The sequence below is a fragment of the Giraffa tippelskirchi genome, chromosome 7, assembly GCF_054371585.1.
Source record: "Giraffa tippelskirchi isolate mGirTip1 chromosome 7, T2T-mGirTip1v1.2.pri, whole genome shotgun sequence".
In the NCBI taxonomy this organism is placed as follows: domain Eukaryota; kingdom Metazoa; phylum Chordata; class Mammalia; order Artiodactyla; family Giraffidae; genus Giraffa; species Giraffa tippelskirchi.
The window spans coordinates 45,798,075-45,815,723 of record NC_137281.1 but is presented as its reverse complement, the minus strand read 5'-3'; the positions used below and the strand labels follow the sequence as shown (position 1 = coordinate 45,815,723).

The 17,649-nt window shown below is 40.9% G+C and overlaps 2 protein-coding genes across 26 annotated transcripts in view; one reads left to right on the top strand and one right to left on the bottom strand.

Annotated features, from left to right (window-relative positions):
- The window catches only part of DRC4 (dynein regulatory complex subunit 4), a 123,189-nt gene extending 119,191 nt beyond the window's left edge, over window positions 1-3,998 (top strand). For 2 of the 5 annotated variants that reach the window (XR_014059048.1, XR_014059053.1), the window contains exons 16-17: window positions 2,514-2,592; window positions 3,359-3,985. The gene's annotated coding sequence lies outside the window, so the exon portion shown is untranslated. Of the gene's footprint in view, window positions 1-2,513; window positions 2,593-3,358 lie in introns of all 5 variants that reach the window. The other 3 variants (XR_014059046.1, XR_014059050.1, XR_014059047.1) reach the window with 2 other exon arrangements.
- The window catches only part of SHCBP1 (SHC binding and spindle associated 1), a 38,613-nt gene extending 23,967 nt beyond the window's left edge, over window positions 1-14,646 (bottom strand). For 2 of the 21 annotated variants that reach the window (XM_081508000.1, XM_081508021.1), the window contains exons 1-5: window positions 14,508-14,646; window positions 9,311-9,478; window positions 9,027-9,142; window positions 7,139-7,347; window positions 2,096-2,188 (exon numbers count right to left, since the gene is read on the bottom strand). In XM_081508000.1, the coding sequence (XP_081364126.1) occupies window positions 2,096-2,188; window positions 7,139-7,347; window positions 9,027-9,142; window positions 9,311-9,478; window positions 14,508-14,616 (695 nt within the window). In that variant the 5' untranslated portion in view covers window positions 14,617-14,646. Of the gene's footprint in view, window positions 1-2,095; window positions 2,189-7,138; window positions 7,348-9,026; window positions 9,143-9,310; window positions 9,479-9,616; window positions 9,734-9,915; window positions 10,193-10,944; window positions 11,035-12,513; window positions 12,723-14,043; window positions 14,144-14,331; window positions 14,451-14,507 lie in introns of those variants that run through there. The other 19 variants (XM_081508013.1, XM_081508011.1, XM_081508010.1 and 16 more) reach the window with 19 other exon arrangements.
- Between the last annotated feature and the right edge of the window lie 3,003 nt (window positions 14,647-17,649).

Here is a 17,649-nt window from a genome sequence, read left to right as displayed (position 1 = left end):
AAATTCCCTGGAGATTCTACTGTACAGCCAAGGTTGTGCACTATTGTCTTAATGTCTTAACTTTGTCATGCTCTAAATAAGATAGGAGGACAAAAAAGAGAAAACCACATCCTAAACAAATTTACATCAAATTACAGCAAGCATTTAAATAGTATTTAAGATGAATAAAAAATACTTTTTCCACTTTTCAAGTAAATGAATTAGGTGAAGCTTGAAAAGTAAGGATTTTGTCCACTTCGGTTAATCCATACTTGTTTAAAAATATTGTAGAAATCGATTTTGCAAACAAGAAACTGGGGAACACAACCACTGACTGATTGATCAGGTCTATTAAGTTATGGCAATTAAGACTCAAATTTTAAAATAAGTTTCTTAGCACTTCCAATATCCATGCCAATCAGCTTATTCTCATTATAGTGATGCTTCATAGTCTGAAAGTAATGAACCAATACCTGTGTCTCAGACTCATAACCTTTGAAGCAGAGTGTTTTGAATTAGAAAGGAAAAATATTTACTTCACAATGCGAAATCAAGACAGTATAGTTTGATTCCCTTTAGCTCTTGCCTGTGAATGGCTCTACTCCTGTCTTAGCCCAGGGATCTTTAAGGAGTCTGTCTGTATTTGATAACATTCTGGTTTCCTCATTAAGTCCCACAGTTTCTTCTCCATGACTGAAAACAATTCCTCCCTTATGCTTGTCCATCTGCCAGTGAAGTATAAGATATGTATGTAAATCATTTCTTATTGTTTCAACATGTAAAGCTGTCAAATCGGAATATAGTATTTTCCCAATAAAGATCAAATTTGCCAGATATACGATATTCATCCACCATTACATTTTCCTTCAATCAAAACCAACCACTGCTCTTTAAGAGCAAGTATATCAAAACTAAAAAATATGCAAGCTTATTGAAAGTCTGGATTTTATTGACTACATTATGGAAAAACGGGAAATTAACAATGGAAAAATTGGAAAGACTAAACAAAAATCATAGCCTCAATGTATGGCAAAACAAATACAATATTGTAAAGTTAAAAAATAGAAAATAAACTAATTTAAAAGAAAAAAAGAAAAAAATAAAGAGTCAAACAAAAAATCATAGCCAATTTATGAAAATCTGAAATTAGACATTCATAATTCTAAGCAAGTAGAACCAACCTTAACCAAACTCCTCAGGTATTTTTTCCTTATGACTTACTATTTAAATCAAAGGAAACTTACTAAATCAAATCAGTTCTACAGAAATGTAACGAGTACTGCCTTATCTTAGGTAACCAAATCATCTTTTACACAAGGAAAAAAATTACCTTCTGCAATTTATTTTTGTCATGCAAGGTCTAATTTTATTCTTATTGCAGCACTGCCTATTAAATTACAGTGTGCAAATATCAAAAAATTATCTGGTCTTATAGCACCATCTAGTGGAAACAACATTTAACAAAGTCAGTGCAGGACAACTACTATTGCATGATTCATTTGGGGTATTTTTATAATGGAAGGGTTTTTCCCTATCAAAACATGATATATCAGAAGAATGTGTTTAGGTATTTTGTTTACTTACGTATGTGTTATGTTTATTTAGCTATTTTGGAAAGTTTTATTCACCATCAATATTAACTATGCAGTATTTTTATCTGTAAAATAAGATTTAAGGAAAACAACTTGACAAAACATCTGTTTAGCCTAGTATGTTTTACTTAGAGTAATCGCATGTCTTTAAAAGTACTCTTTAAAAAGAAGTCTTCTATAATTCAATTAATTTCACTGTTTTTCAAACAATTATCTTTGAATTTGGTTCTTTTTAACATACGCTCAACTGAGTTTTACTTAAATTCAAAAAAGAGTAAGCTGTTAACTTATATGTTCTTGAATTCTCTTTTAGATTCTAAAAACACCACAAGTAGGTTTATAAACAGAAAGTAGGTTTCTCTGCACTTATACAAATTTCATTTAATAACTTGTCAATGGGTTATACTATTTGTCTCTGTCTGTAGGCCCCTAGAGTATATATACAGTATACACAAAACATGGCTTAAATTAAACCATAAATAGCTATTTTTTCCAACATGTTCAGGCCACTAATAAATACTTACAATCTCAATCGAGGTTCAACACATCTGACAAAATAATCATACTCATCTTCCTCTTCTTCATCCCAACTCCTCCAAATTTTCTGATAGAAAAACCTGAAAAGTAAATCAGTATCACTCAAATTCAATCACTGGCTCAAAATGTTAGAGGGGTAAGAGTAAATCAAACAAGTCTACCAAGTATGGTAGAGAAGAATGCCTATTTGCTAACTTGACAATCATGAGTCCCACAAGAACCTCTTTGGATTGGCTAAAGAAGTTTTTCTACAACACTGGTTCTGAAGCAACCTTCTTTTTATCAGAAGAACTATTTATTGACCATCTGAAACTTGGTGGAAAGTAGTGCCATTTGTTTAGAAAAGACTGGGAGAGAAACAAGTTTAGGGCTAAAAATAAAGAGTTCTGTTTTCACTATGTTCAGGTTGAGATGCCTATTTGAACTCCAAGTGGATGACGTCAAGAGTGCAGATGAATATACAAGACCTGAGCTCAAGATAAAGGTCAAGGCTAGAGACATAAATCTGGACATTGTCAGCATATAGATGGCATTAAAGCAATAGATGAGATCATCAGGAGACATAAAGCAGTAGTTCTCAACTCTGGCTGCACTTTGGCGTCCCCTGGGAAGCCTTTAAAAATTGATTTGCAACCCTATCCCAGACCAATAAATCAGAATCCCTTGGGTGGGAGACAGGAGAGAAAGTGTACAGGATCCATATTTTTTTAAAGTTCCCCAAAGTAATTTAACAAATTTTTTATCATCGAAAATTTCAAACATTTACAAGAACAAAAAGTATCATGAATACCATGTATCCATGATCCAGCTTTGACAATCCAACTCATGGTAATCTTATTTTCCCTCTACTCCACCCACTTACTTCTCTGTTCTCCTACCCCCACCATACTGACACTGGATTATTTTAAAGCAAATTTCTGACATATCACTCATAAGTGTTTGCTTTGTGCCTCTGAGATAAATCTTTATACAAAAAAGTTTTAATTACTTAATAACCAAGTATCCCCAGTGTTTCGTTTTCCCTAATTATCTCTTTCTTTCATTGTTGCTGCTGTTGTTTTATTACATTTGGCTAATTTAAATCAAGATCCAAAGATCAGCCATTAAATGTAATTAAATCATTTTTACTCTATAGATTATCCATCCCTCTTTTTTACCTTGCAATTTATTTAATAGTTTCCCACACTTTGAATTTTACTGATTGCATCCCCATGGGGTCATTTAACATGTTCTGTTTCCTTTATTTCTAGTGAACTGACAGTAAGAACTAGCGACTTGATCATCTTTAGGAAAGACTTTTTGGCAAGAATGCTTCAAGGGATATACTCTCATCATTCTTTCTTCATGTACCAGCTGGAATACTCCTATAAAGAAAAGTCCCAGGAGATTCTAATGTGTTTCCAAAGCTGATTAGAGAGAGATAAGAGTAGATAGCCTAGCCCTAAGCCCTGGGAAATTAACATTCTGAAATTTGAGTATGAGAGGAAGAACCAGCCAGTCCAAGATTACTAAAAAAGCAAGCCCTGTGACACACCATCATAAGGCAGTGTCCCAGAAGCTGGGAGGAGAGGATATTAAGAAGATGAGAATGATCAAATAATTAGAATGTGACCAAGAGGTCAAGGCAAGATGAGAGCAGAGGAGTGATGACTAGATATGAGAATATAGGTGACCTTAAGCACAATTTCAATACTGTAGAAGTAGAGGCGTGAGTGAAAGCCAGTAAGTACAGACTATATAGCTGTCAAAAAGTTGAAAAGGAAGGAGCATTGAAAATGAAGCCATCTTTTGATTCATGTTGATGTTTGACAGAAAACAACAAAGTTCTATAAAGCAATTATCTTTCAATCAGAAAATAAATAAATTAAAAAAAAAAATGAAGCCATCTTTTAATTCTTATGGATTGGACTGCTAGTCTCTTCACCCTCCAGCGTCCATCTCTTAAAAACAAACAAAAAAAATAAAACAAACCTGAGCATGCCTTTGTGTGCGTGAATGCTAAGTTGCTTCAGCTGGGTCCGACTCTTTGTGACCCTATGGACTGTAGCCTTCCAGGTTCCTCTGTCCATGGGATTCTCCAGGCAAGAATACTGGAGTGGGTAGCCATGCCCTCCTCCGGGGGATCTTCCTGACCCAGGAATCAAATCTACATCTATTATGTCTCCTGCATTGGATAGTGGAGAAGGCAGTGGCACCCCACTCCAGTACTCTTGCCTGGAAAATCCCATGGACGGAGGAGCCTGGTAGACTACAGTCCATGGGGTCGCTAAGAGTTGGACACGACTGAGCGACTTCACTTTCACTTTTCCCTTTCATGCACTGGAGAAGGAAATGGCAACCCACTCCAGTATTCTTGCCTGGAGAATCCCATGGACGGCAGAGCCTGGTGGGCTGCCGTCTATGGGGTCGCACAGAGTCAGACACGACTGAAGCGACTTAGCAGCAGCAGCAGCAGCATTGGATAGCGGGTTCTTTACCACTAGCACCAGCTGGGAAACCTGAGCGTGCCTTTACTCAACCAAAAACTCTGCTGGCTCCTTGTTGTCCTCAAAACAAAGTCCAAATTCCTGAGACTGGTGATATTAGATGGACTTACAGTCCACTTCTAGAGCACCTGTCTTGCCTCGGAGCCCCTATATGCAAACTTCCAATTTCACAAGCTCTTTCAAACCCGCTGTGACATGCTGGTCAGGCTGCCTTCCACCTTTTCCACCTGGTGAGCTTATATTTGGGCTTCCCTGGTGGCTCAGACGGTAAAAGAATCTGCCTCCAAGGCAGGAGACCTGGTTTCAACCCCTGGGTCAGGAAGATTCCCTGGAGAATGGAATGGCAACCCACTCCAGTATTCTTGCCTGGAGAAGTCTACGGACAGAGGAGCCTGGCAAGCTATAGTCCATGGGCTGCAGAGTTGGACACGATTCAGCGACTAACACACAAGCTTATATTTACACTTCATGACCCAGCTCAAATATCATCCTCACCAGCTCAGAACTGGGCAATCACTTTTCATTCACATCTGTACTTCCACCAGTGTTTATCCTCTCAAGACAGAAACTTGGGAGTCATCCTTGCCTTCTCCTATATCCATTCCACCATCAAGTCTTAGCCATCCTCCTTTCTCAATAAGCCTAATCTGTACTTGCTGTATCTTCACTCTAGTCCACTCCGTCTCTTAACTGGTCTCTCTACCTGTTCCCCCTCCATTTACTTTCTACACAGCAGCCAGAACGAAACTTTTAAATAAAAAGCTGATCATATTCTCCCTTGATTGAAAACCCTTCAAGGATTTCCCACTGCATTTGAAGACAAAAATGATTCATTGGCTAACAAATCCCTGCATCTTCTGACCCTCTGAGCTGGCTTCCTAAGTCTCATCTATCACTGTCTACGTTCCAACCACTCTGGCCTTTTGGCTCCTTAAACTCAGAGCTTCCGAACATGTTTCTTCCTCCACCCTGCAGCAACAACTTTCACCTAGCCAACCCTTCAGACCCAAGTTCCAATACCATTTCCTCAGGAAATAACCATATTATGGAAACCTGAGCTAGTCTTAGAACACTCTGTAATCCCTCACAGTACTCACTGCAGTCTCCAATCACACACATATCTTTATGTGATTATTTCATCAAGGTTCCTCTCCCACATTTAGACTGCCAGCTCTCTGGTGATGGTGATTGTGTCTGTTTTGTGCACCACTCAAATCTCATCCTCAACTCAAAACACAGCACTGAAATACTTACTGAATAAAATGAACAAACGAAGACCCTCATAATCTGACCTTTTCTTGACAGTGATCAGAATCCGAGCCCTCAAAATGAAGGATTATTTAGCCAGGTTCTCCTTCAAATAATACTAATTCCAGATACTTGTCTTTCTACCAACTTCTATACCCATAAGAAGATTAACTCCCTGATTTCTAATTTCCTAAACACATCAATTATCCCTTTACTTTCAAATGCTTCAGTTGACAGCTTTTTTAAGTGAGAGAAACACAAGGGATTTTTTTTTTGGTTCTGGACATAAGCCAGTTCTTTAGATTTATATTGTTTGGCCTAATATTGAATACCGATGGTTAAATGTCCCTGAATACAATTAGATATCTTCCATGAAATGTCAGAGATAGGGTGCAAGACACTCTGCTTCTTTGTAGAGTATCAAATTAAGTTCAACAAAACCAGGTTAGCTCACGAATGGTTTAGAAACTGGAAAGTACTTTTTGAACTACAAAACACCAAGCAGCATTATTAACATGACTTTTATATTATCCAGTCTTCCAGTTTATGGAGGAATATAAGTCCATTTTCAAATAGCCAAAAATAAGCCTTCCTTAGTAAATAAACTTATAAAAAGATGATTCAAAAGAACTATCTGTATCAGGAAATATCTGACAAAAAAGTTATCTGAAACTAAAGAAAACATAACTTTTAATGCAGGTATGAGTTTTCCTTCTCACTTGAGGGACGAGGCATGCACCTGTACAAGAAGAAACCAACTCAGCCAAAAAAGGTTGAAAGGCATGCACATCCCCCTAAGGATCCCAGAAGTGGCCTGAGAAAACATCTTCTTTGGCCAGACACATCCTTGAAAACACTGTATGTCAGTCTTATCAGTGCACAGGTGATGGTATATCACTTTCTTCATCTTCTTTCTTTTCCTCATATTTAAGTGTATCAACTACAGCCTTAGCATCCAGAATTTTTAAGGTAGTTTCTAAACATATACAAACCAAATTAAGAATCCCCTATCTTTTGTTAATATTTGGGGACACTGAGAAAAGGCTATACAGGAATCCCTAGTACTATTTTTCTCAACTTTTCTGTAAGTCTGAAATTATCTCAAAATGAAAATTTTAAACATTGAAATCATTTTTTAATTTAAAAAAGATCCTTCTGTCTTTGAATATTTTAAAATATTGCAGAGACCAGCTTTACAGTTTGAGCTTTAAATCTAGGTATAATACAGACCAGAATTATAGCATTTCATCCAAAGTTTTTGGCCACAAGGTTACTTTTATCAACCTCTATTCTTACCTGACATGCTCAATTGCAAGTGCTGTCTGGTCAAAAAATCCAGAATCATCAAACACCACCCACAGCTCCTGCAGGGGCAACCGGTGTTCCTTCAGATCAAGGAGCTCTTTCATACACTCCAAAGTAAAAGTGCTCACTTGCGATTCACAGAGGTATGGATCGGCAAGCCTCACCACTGCCTTCAAAGCTGCGAAGTCTACGTCTGTGACCTGAAATTTAAAATGTGACTTAACATAAGCAAATCAAAATTAAGGTACATCTAAAACACTACTTACAGCTTGATTTCTTTTTAAAAGCATGAAATGGGAGTGGGGAGCCTTCTTCCATAACATAAAGACAAACAGGACAGATCTGGCTTGTACCCACATGGAGCTGACATTGTAATCGAAGTGACAAATAAACAAATAAGGTGGCAGCAAGTATGTGACAAAGACTAAGTAGCAGGGGTGGTGGTCTGGTTTTACTGGGAGGGTTGGAGAAGTCACTTTTGAGCTGGAATGAAAAGGAAGCAGTGTTTCAAGAGCAGGAAAGATGAAAAGGCCCTGAGGCAGAGATGAGATTGGCAGCTAGAAGAACAGAGAAGCAGTTTTTCTTGCGGGAACAAAAGGAAGGAAATGAGGTAGAGGCAGCAGGAGGTAACAAGAGAGGCAAGGAGATCAGGACAGAAAGGGCACTGAAGGAACTTGGCTTTTACATGTTATCCAACAATGAGAGGCCATAAAGCCAAAACCAGACCTCTAGTAAATGCAATGCACTAGAGGAATGCAGGGGAATGATACATTTCTCTTTTAAAATAATGATTTTGGCTGCTTTTAGAGAACTGAGGTATGTTGAGCGGAGGGTGTTACTATCATAATGAAATTAATGGCCTGAACTGCAACCAAAGATATTGGCATAATCCAAAATTTAAAAATCCATGAGGAGCAGCTGCTTGCAAACCACTGCCTCATATAGTCACTCATATAAGTGATGTCATTTTCTAAAGGGGCTGCAGGTACAAGTTGTACTCACACTCCCTGGTTTACCATTTTAGTTTGCTGCTGCTGCTGCTGCTAAGTCGCGTCAGTCGTGTCCGACTCTGTACGACCCCATAGATGGCAGCCCACCAGGCTCCTCCGTCTCGGGGATTCTCCAGGCAAGAATACTGGAGTGGGTTGCCATTTCCTCCTCCAGTGCATGAAAGTGAAAAGTGAAAGTGAAGTTGCTCAGTCGTGTCCGACTCTTCGCAACCCCATGGGCTGCAGCCTACCAGGCTCCTCCGTCCATGGGGTTTCCCAGGCAAGAGTACTGGAGTGGGGTGCCATTGCCTTCTCTGACCATTTTAGTTTAATGGGGTTTTTTGTGGTTCAGTTAACAAACACTGAGAAAAATTCACAGCTGTAATTAGAGTGCAAATTTAATGTAAAAGGCCCAGCTAGTTGAAAAATAAGATTGTTTTTACTTTCTGCAGTGGAAAACAATATCAAGAGGTTAACTACATACCTACAAATCTCTTAGGCAAAAAATAGGGTAGTTTTAAAATGCCTACTTGGCTTGAGCTACTTTAATGGGCTAGAACTAAGAAGATAAAAAATTAATTCAAACACCACTGACTTTATAATTGGGCCTCTTATTTTTTAAATGGTCTCAAATACCTCCCCCACTTCATAGGTTTCTAATCCATTTCCCTTTTTTAAAGGACAGTGAAACTTAAACCACCTCAATTCCCTCTTCAGTTGCCTTTAAAATTTGTAGAACACTTCTTACACCACAGCAATTAGATGTGAAAAACACGCCATTTTCAATCAGCTCATAAATCTTAATTAAAAATAAGCACTTTGGTTATAACAGTCTGAGGGAAAGTGTTTTTAGGTAGAGATAAATGTCTTAACAACAGAATTAAATTTACCTCAACTAGCACCTCAAACACATTAGTGTGCCAGACTGCCCGCCATCCAGATGGTTCAAGGACCTTCTCTAAGAACTCAGCTGTGAATTCTTTTACCTCAGAGGCCTTGCAGTCAGCTACAAACAAATTAAACACAATAAGAATTGAGACAGCATAAAGCAGAGAGAAGTTAATAAATCCTTGTAAATCTACTTTCTCAGAACCAACAAATGGCAGTCTGAAGAACTGAGACAATCTACCTGTAAATTAAAAGATAAAAGAAGTGAAAAAAAGGAACTACTCACCTAAAATGTAATCTTGATAAGCTCTGAATCGCTCATAGAACAAAAGTTGACTTGTCTGGAACATTTCTGGGAAATGAGTTTTTCCTTCTGGCACAAAACTTTGTAAACTACTACCTGGTTTAACCTGATCACTACAATCACTGCATGAATCTTCATTTTCAAACAAACCTAAGAGAACAACAAAAACAGTCAGGCTCAACTATCCCAGACACTTTGAATGCTTATAAACTGCTTCTATTTTCATATATTTGCTTAGAAATTTCAAATAAAATATAAATAAGGATTTGGATATAATGCTTTACTTACCTCTATCACTATCAAAAAAAATTTTTTTTCTAAATTTAAAAATATCTCAAAACTCAAGTTCTACTTCAAAACAGTAAGAACTTAAAATCTTCCATGGGTTAGGTTTTTGTTGTTGTTCTGTGAGGCAAAGAAAGAGGGTTGTTTTTTAATTCAGTGGAAATCCCCCAAGTTCCCCTTCAGAAGATATAGCTATGATTATTACTAGAGCTAGTAACTTATGTATATATATAGAGAGAGAGACAGGAAGAAAAACAATGACAAACCTAGACAGTGTATTAAAAAGCAGATATATTACTTGCCTACAAAGGTCCGTATAGTCAAATGGTTTTTTCAGTAGTCATGTATGGATGTGAGAGCTGGACAAGAAAAAAGGCTGAGTGCAGAAGAATTGATGCCTTCGAACTGTGGCGCTTGAGAAGACTCTTGAGAGTCCCTTGGACAGCAAGGAGACCAAACCAGCCGGTTCTAAAGGAAATCAACCCTGAATATTCATTGGAAGGTCTGATGCTGAAGGTGAAGCTCCAATACTTTGGCCACCTAATGGGAAGAGCCGACTCACTGGAAAACACCCTGATGCTGGGGAAGATTGAAGGCAGGAGGAGAAGGGGGCGACAGAGGATGAGATCGTTGGATGGCATCACTGGCTCAGTGGACATGAGTTTGAGCAAACTCCGGGAGATGGTGAAGGACAGGAAAGCCTGGTGTGCCACAGTCCATGAGGTCGCAGAGTCAGACACGACTGAGCGACTGAACAACAACAGCAAAGCAACTTATAATGGTCAAATATCTTACATTCATTTAAAAAAAAAACAATTCCATAAAGCTGTATTAAATGTAGATGTGGTTTCCAATATGTCGTCTCAAAACAAATTGAAACGTCCCTTTAATTTCTACAGTATCACCTGTCAATATCACTCAATAAACATGGATATGCGTTCTTAATAATGCATAATGTCTATCTCTTTTATACTTTAATAAAACTTTTATTACACAAAAGCTCTGAGTGATCAAGCCTCGTCACTGGCCCCGGATTGAATTCTTCTCCTCTGGAGAAGGAGGCCAAGAATCCTGGCATCTTTTGTGGTTCAGCAGCAACCTTTTATCTTGGGGGCCGGTAGGGGATTCTTTAGGACAAGGTAAAGATGCTTGGAGCTCTAGTTCTTTGTTCTCCTAGCGAACTTGTTTTCTGCTATACTTTACTAACTTTACAGTGTGCCTGTGTGAATGAATGACATGCCCTGCACGAATCAAGTGAGGAGCCCTGCTTTGCGGTTCGCGGTGACCTCATAGGGCTTATGGCAGAAACCCTGTCGGGGGTTTATACTGACCTGCCAATGGACTCCCCTGGTAGCTCAGATGGTAAAGCGTCTGTCTACAATGCAGGCGACATGGGTTCAATCCCTGGGTCAGAAGATCTCCTGGAGAAGGAAATCGCAACCCTTTCCAGTATTCTTGCCTGGAAAATCCCATGGATGGAGGAGCCTGGTAGGCTACCGTCCATGGGGTCCATCGCAAAGAGTCAGACATGACTGAGTTACTTCACTTTCACTTACTTCACCAAAGCTACTAGGTTCTTCCTCGCTAATTTCAGTGCCTACGTCTAACAAAAGGATTAGACAATGCTAATCGAATTAGGTTTGAGCTGTATGTAATTATGTTTCACAAGGCATGATTGAGCTAGTGGGATATCTAATTCTGTGTAATATGTTTTTAATAGACAAAATGACTACTATAATAAATAAACATGCTGAGGGTAGCATTTAGACCAGCTAAGTCCTTTCCAGTGGTTTCAGGAAGGTTCTCTGAGACTTTTAGCAGGAGTCTCTTTCTCTTCCCCCACCCCTTCTATTTCTCCCTCCTTCCACTTCTTTGCCCCAGTTTAGGGCAACAGAATTACACGACCCCACGGACTGTAACAGGGAAGAACAAATCTGCCTCCATATTGGATCTGTTTCTTATGGCAGAAAGTGAAGAAGAACTAAAGAGCCTCTTGATGAAAGTGAAAGAGGAGAGTGAAAAAGTTGGCTTAAAGCTCAACATTCAGAAAACTAAGATCATGGCATCCGGTCCCATCACTTCATGGCAGATAGATGGGGAAACAGTGGAAACAGTGGCTGACTTTATTTTTCTGGGCTCCAAAATCACTGCAGATGGTGACTGCAGCCATGAAATTAAAAGATGCTTACTCCTTGGAAGGAAAGTTATGACCAACCTAGACATTATATTAAAAAGCAGAGACATTACTTTGCCAACAAAGGTCCATCTGGTCAAGGCTATGGTTTTTCCAGTGGTCATGTATGGATGTGAGAGTTGGACTATAAAGCTGAGAGCCGAAGAATTGATGCTTTTGAACTGTGGTGTTGGAGAAGACTCTTGAGAGTCCCTTGGACTGCAAGGAGATCCAACCAGTCCATCCTAAAGGAGATCAGTCCAGGGTGTTCATTGGAAGGACTGATGTTGAAGTTGAAACTCCAATACTTTGGCCACCTGATGTGAACAGCTGACTCATTGGAAAAGACCCTGATGCTGGGAAAGATTGAAGGCAGGAGGAGAAGGGGACAACAGAGGATGAGATGGCTGGATGGCAACATCGACTCGATGGACGTGGGTTTGGGTGGACTCCAGGAGTTGGTGATGGACAGGGAGGCCTGGTGTGCTGCGGTTCATGGGGTCGCAGAGTCAGACACAACTGAGCGACTGAACTGAATCTTTGTATTCTATTACTTTTGATACAAGTTCAAGAATGTTGCCTATAGCCTGAAATAAACAGGATAGCCCATTCTCAAGCCTCTGACCTTTAAAGGCATAACACCCCTTTCCCATTCATATATAGATAAAACATTGAAGAACAAAGAATAACATTTGCTTTGTTGAAGAAACATCATGACTTGACCTACCTGAACAGCTGCAAGAATAAAGGCTTCTGAAACAAAGAAGTGTGCAACAACCAGCCACACCCTCGCCCCTTTCAGTATAAAGGAAAGCTGAATTCTCACTTTGGCAGGACGGTTCTTTGGGACACTAGTCCACGATCCTCTCGGCCTGCCGGCTTTCCAAATAAAGTCACTATTCCTTGTGCCAACAACTCGTCTCTCAATTTACTGGCCTGTGGTGCAGAGAGCAGGAAGTGAGTTTGGACTTGGCAACAAGATAACCAAGGTGTACTCTAGGGTTTCCTGCTCGCAGATACCAACGCACCTGAGCTTCAGAGGACATCAATACCTTATTTAATGTGTGAAAATCTCTCTGAACCTCGGGAAGATGAAAATAGTATGCCAACTTCAACTGAGAGAATAAACTATTTCACACCGACCATCACATAACATCGATGTTTTTTAAAGAAATAATACTTCATCTCACACCCATTAGGTGACTATTATCCAAAAACAATAAGAGAAGCTACCAAGAAAACAAGTGTTGTCAAAGATGTGGAGAAACAGGAACTCTTGTGGACTGTTGGTAGGCATGTAAAATGGTATAGCCACTATGGAAAACTTACGGTGATTCTTCAAAAATTTAAAAACAGAATTACCATATGACCCAGCAATTTAAAGCAGGGTCTCCAAGAGATATTTGTACATACATGTTCACAGCTAAAACTCGTTAGTTTTAAAAAAGGAAGAAATTTATGATTATGCTGGATGAACATTATGCTGAGTGAAATAAGCCAGTCAGTCACAGAAAGAAATACTGTGTAATTCCACTGATATGAGGTACTTAAAGTAGTCAAAATCATAAAGGCAGAAAGTATAATGGTAGTTGCCAAGGGTTGGGGAGAGGGGCGAGTAGGGAGTTATTATTCAATAGGTATAGAGTTTCAGTTTACACGATGAAAAGAATCATAGTAACAGATGGTGGTGATGGCTACACAACAATGTGAATGTGTTTAATACCACCTAACTGTACATTTAAAACTAATTAGGTACTCAGTGGCTAACCAACTCTGCCACCCCATGGTCTGTAGCCTGCCAGGCTCCTCTGTCTATGTGATTTTTCAGGCAAGAATACAAGAGTGGGTTGCGATTTCTTATTCCAACCCAGGGATTGAATCCACATCTAAAATAGTTAAGATGGTAAATTTTAAGTTATGTGTGTTCAGAGCCAATTTGAAATACTTTTCACACATTATTTCACTTAATCTTCACCACTCAGCAGCACTACTACCTGTTATGCAGATGAGAAAACTGAAGTCACCTGTCGCCAGATCACAAAGAGGAGTTAGTAGTGGAATTAAGTCACACTTAAGGTTTTCTCACTTCTCCAGGACTCTTTCCACTACACAATACAACTGAAAATGTTAAAGTAAAAACCTGAACCACCTTAAAATATCAGGGGGAAAAAAAGAGTCTCCATGAAGAGACAGAAAGGACTGAGAATTAGACCTGGGTTCTATTTTTTAATACTGTGTCACAAATTGGCTCCCCTACCTTTGGGCACGTCACCTGCTCTCAATGCTCAGTGCTGCTATCTAGGCCAAGCGTTCAAGGTCCTTTTCTTTCGGGAAAGGGGACAGTGGTACGTGATCTCCTTTGAGATGCAAATAAAAAAATATGAGTCCACTCTGCACACACAAACTCGCGCACAAAACCGGGGTGGCGGGGCGGGGAGGGGGGGTACCCAGACAGCAAGAGTAGGGATCCCCGCCCAGCCCAACTCCCTCCAGTCTCGAGGAAGCTGAGGCCAGATTGGGCGAGGAGGAGAGGTGTCCCGGGTACCTCCCGATTCGAAGTCCTGAGAGTGGGTCGGGGCCTCGCCCAGTCACAGCCGCCACCCAGGCCAGCCAAGTCCGGAAGGCCTGCGCCCCAGGCGCCCTCGGAGAGTCCCATCGCCCCCCGCGCGGCCGACACGGTCTGTCGCAGACGGCGGCTCCTCCCGCACGGCGGGTGCTCACCTTTCTCCAGGCGCTCCAGCTCCTCCACGGCCGCCCAGGCAGGAAGCTCAGGCTCCGGCGCCATCGCTTCCGACCCCAGCCCACCACCCGCCAGCAATCCGTCAGCCATTTCAAATTTCCGCGGGCGGCCTCTCTGCCCAGTAATGTGATGACGCAGCCGCTTCTAATTGGATAGTGGGCCGAGGCCCTCGGACCAATTAAAGGAAGGCTGGAGTGGCCGGGGTATCCGCACGAGCCCCGCCCCCTTCAGCCTCCACCCACCCTGGGGGGCAGTGTCTGGGCGCTATCTACTGGCTCGGCGGACTGCTCTTTTCGTCCAAGACCTTGCTCTTTTTGTTTACTGGGATGAACTTGGATAAAGTTAAATTAGGACATAATTTGGGATAATTTCCGAAAAACTAACAAGCCATACATGGAATGGGGTAGAGTGGAAAAAGCACTGGCTTGAGAGTCAAAAAACAGTATTTAGACTTGTTTCTTCCATGGACGGAGGAGCCTGGTAGGCTGCAGTCCATGGGGTCACGAAGAGTCGGACAGGACTGAGCGGCTTCACTTTCACTTTTCACTTTACTGCCTTGGAGAAGGAAATGGCAACCCACTCCAGTGTTCTTGCCTGGAGAATCCCGTGGAGAAAGGAGCCTGGTGGGCTGCCGTCTATGGGGTCGCACAGAGCCGGACACGACTGAAGCGACTTAACAGCAGCAGCAGCAGCTTCAATTACCAGTTCACCTCTCAGAAGAGCATCTTCGATTCTAATAATATATTGACCTAGATGGTTCCAAACCTTTCACCACCGAAAATCTGTTGCTCTCTGACTTTCTCTTTCTCCTTCTCTTTCTTTGACTATCTACACATAGAGGATATTTTCAAAAAATATCAAATTATATTTAGTATGTAAAAGTATGTTTTACCCACATTTATTAATCAACACGGAGAAGGCAATGGCAACCCACTCCAGTACTCTTGCCTGGAGAATTCCATGGACGGAGGAGCCTGGTGGGCTGCAGTCTATGGGGTCGCACAGAGTCGGACTCCACTGATGCGACTTAGCAGCAGCATTAATCAACAACAGATATAACCTCCAATGATAATAGCTAACATTTATTGAGTACTGTGTGTAAGACACTTTTCTGCATATTTTACCTTCAGTGTCTTATTCAATCTTCAAAAACTATCCTATGAGACAAGAAATTTTACTATTCCCATTTTACATATGAGGAAGTGGAGTCACCAAGAAAATAAGCAGTTCCCAATTTAATCCAGCAAAGCCATTATTAGAAACCAGCCAAATTCCTGAATCCACCCTTTAATGGCTCTGTCAGACCATGACTACTAGTCAGAGCTGAGATGGCCAGGGGTTACCAGAACACCAGGAAGGGTGAGACCCACAGAAGGACAAGGGGCTGGTCATGACAATGTTATCACAGGGAAGACATTTCCACTTACTGCCTTTAAGGAAAACCTTGGGCTAAAGTCTCTCAGATCCCTCACAGCTGAAATGAAATGGAACCAGAAGAGGTGACTGTAAAAACCTGCACTTAATTCAGCTAGCTTTTCCAGAAAACAAGATTTCTTTGACTCTCATGTACAGAGTCTGACCTTCCATTTATTTGTTCACTGAACAAATATTTATTGAGCACCACAAGGGGAAAACACATAAAACAATAAGATCAAGACTAGCATCAGGCCTTGAAAACTAAGTTCTCTTTCTCATAAGTCTCCTTTTAACCCTACTGCCACAAACCCCGCAAGTGGCAGGATTTCTACTCACCCACCTCCATCTGTGCTGGAGACAACATAGTTCTCTCCTTGTTCAATTATAGAATATTTTATCAACCGTCAAGATATTGCTTCTGGAAAAAATCTTGGAAATGAACATGTGGCCACAAGGTCAGATGAAATACCTGTGTTGCTGCAAACTCCATTAAGGACAAATCATTTATTAAACTGGATACATTTCCTGTGCAACCTATGCTTGCATGGATTATATGGAAGGTTTTTAGAGTTTTCCCCTAAATGGAGACCTTTCAGGAGCACACATTTCTTGGGAGTTTGCTTTCCCTGCCCCCTCCCCCTTATCCTGAGGAAAGGTTTTTTAATTCTTTTTTCCAATCTCTCCATTTGCAGCCCATCTCAGCCTTCCATCTGCCTTAGGTGGGGTGGCACTCATTATTCCCAGTCTTTTTTATATCTTCGGTCTCTTTCTCAGCACTAGGTCCTTAGACTCTGTCTACACAGGGGCTCAAAACTTACTGCCCTCTCCTAGAAACTTCCAAAGCCCAACTGAAGTCTTGAGATACTACCTCTACACTTTCTTTCTGGATAGCACCAAATCATTCCTGTTGCAGCAAAATAGAAATGAGTGAACAGCTTTTGGCACATACCAGCCAAACAGGCCTACAATCTTGGTTAGTCTTTAGCTGTTACTACCAACAAACACTTGTAGCCGGATTTGTCCTTCACAAAGAAAATTACTCTCTGACTCCATATAGATTATATTTGCACCTGGCATTCTTGTCCCCCTATACTCTCTTGCAGCATTCAACATTTCAAAAAGGACATAGGCGGATAACTTCAGGGTCACCAGACTTGGTTGATGAGTTGCCTGATGCCAGCTGTGGCCATTTTGAAACCTTACAAAAGAAAGAAAGAAAAAGAAACGCACAGACTTCAAGACTCTCCTTATTCCTGAAAACAGGGGCACAGTTCTTGAGGCCCTAGCCTGCCGTGTTTCCCTTTTGCCTGGCAAAAATAATAGAGCTACTCTTTTCTATTTCCTCCAGACTCTATCTCCATATTTCTATTTGGCATCAGTAGACAGGGAACCAAGATTTTGGCAACACGCCAGGTACTGCATTTTCTCTCCTGCTTTCTTAATGGCCAGTAGCTTACTCCAGAGGCCCGCTGTCCCTTGCTCCCATCAGCCTCCACCCGCAGCAGCATTCATGGTCCAGTACCCCAACTCCACAGTCTTTCCTCCAGTGGCCTCCAGGCCCTAACTCTTCTGGTCCTCCTTCCTGCCTTCTTTCCTCTTCCTCCGCCTCAGATTCCCTGAACATAGGGGGCTCCCAAGGGCATTATCCTGAGTCTGCCTTCCTCAGGAGGTAACTCAAGTGAGTGAAGAAGGCCAAGTGTGGACTGT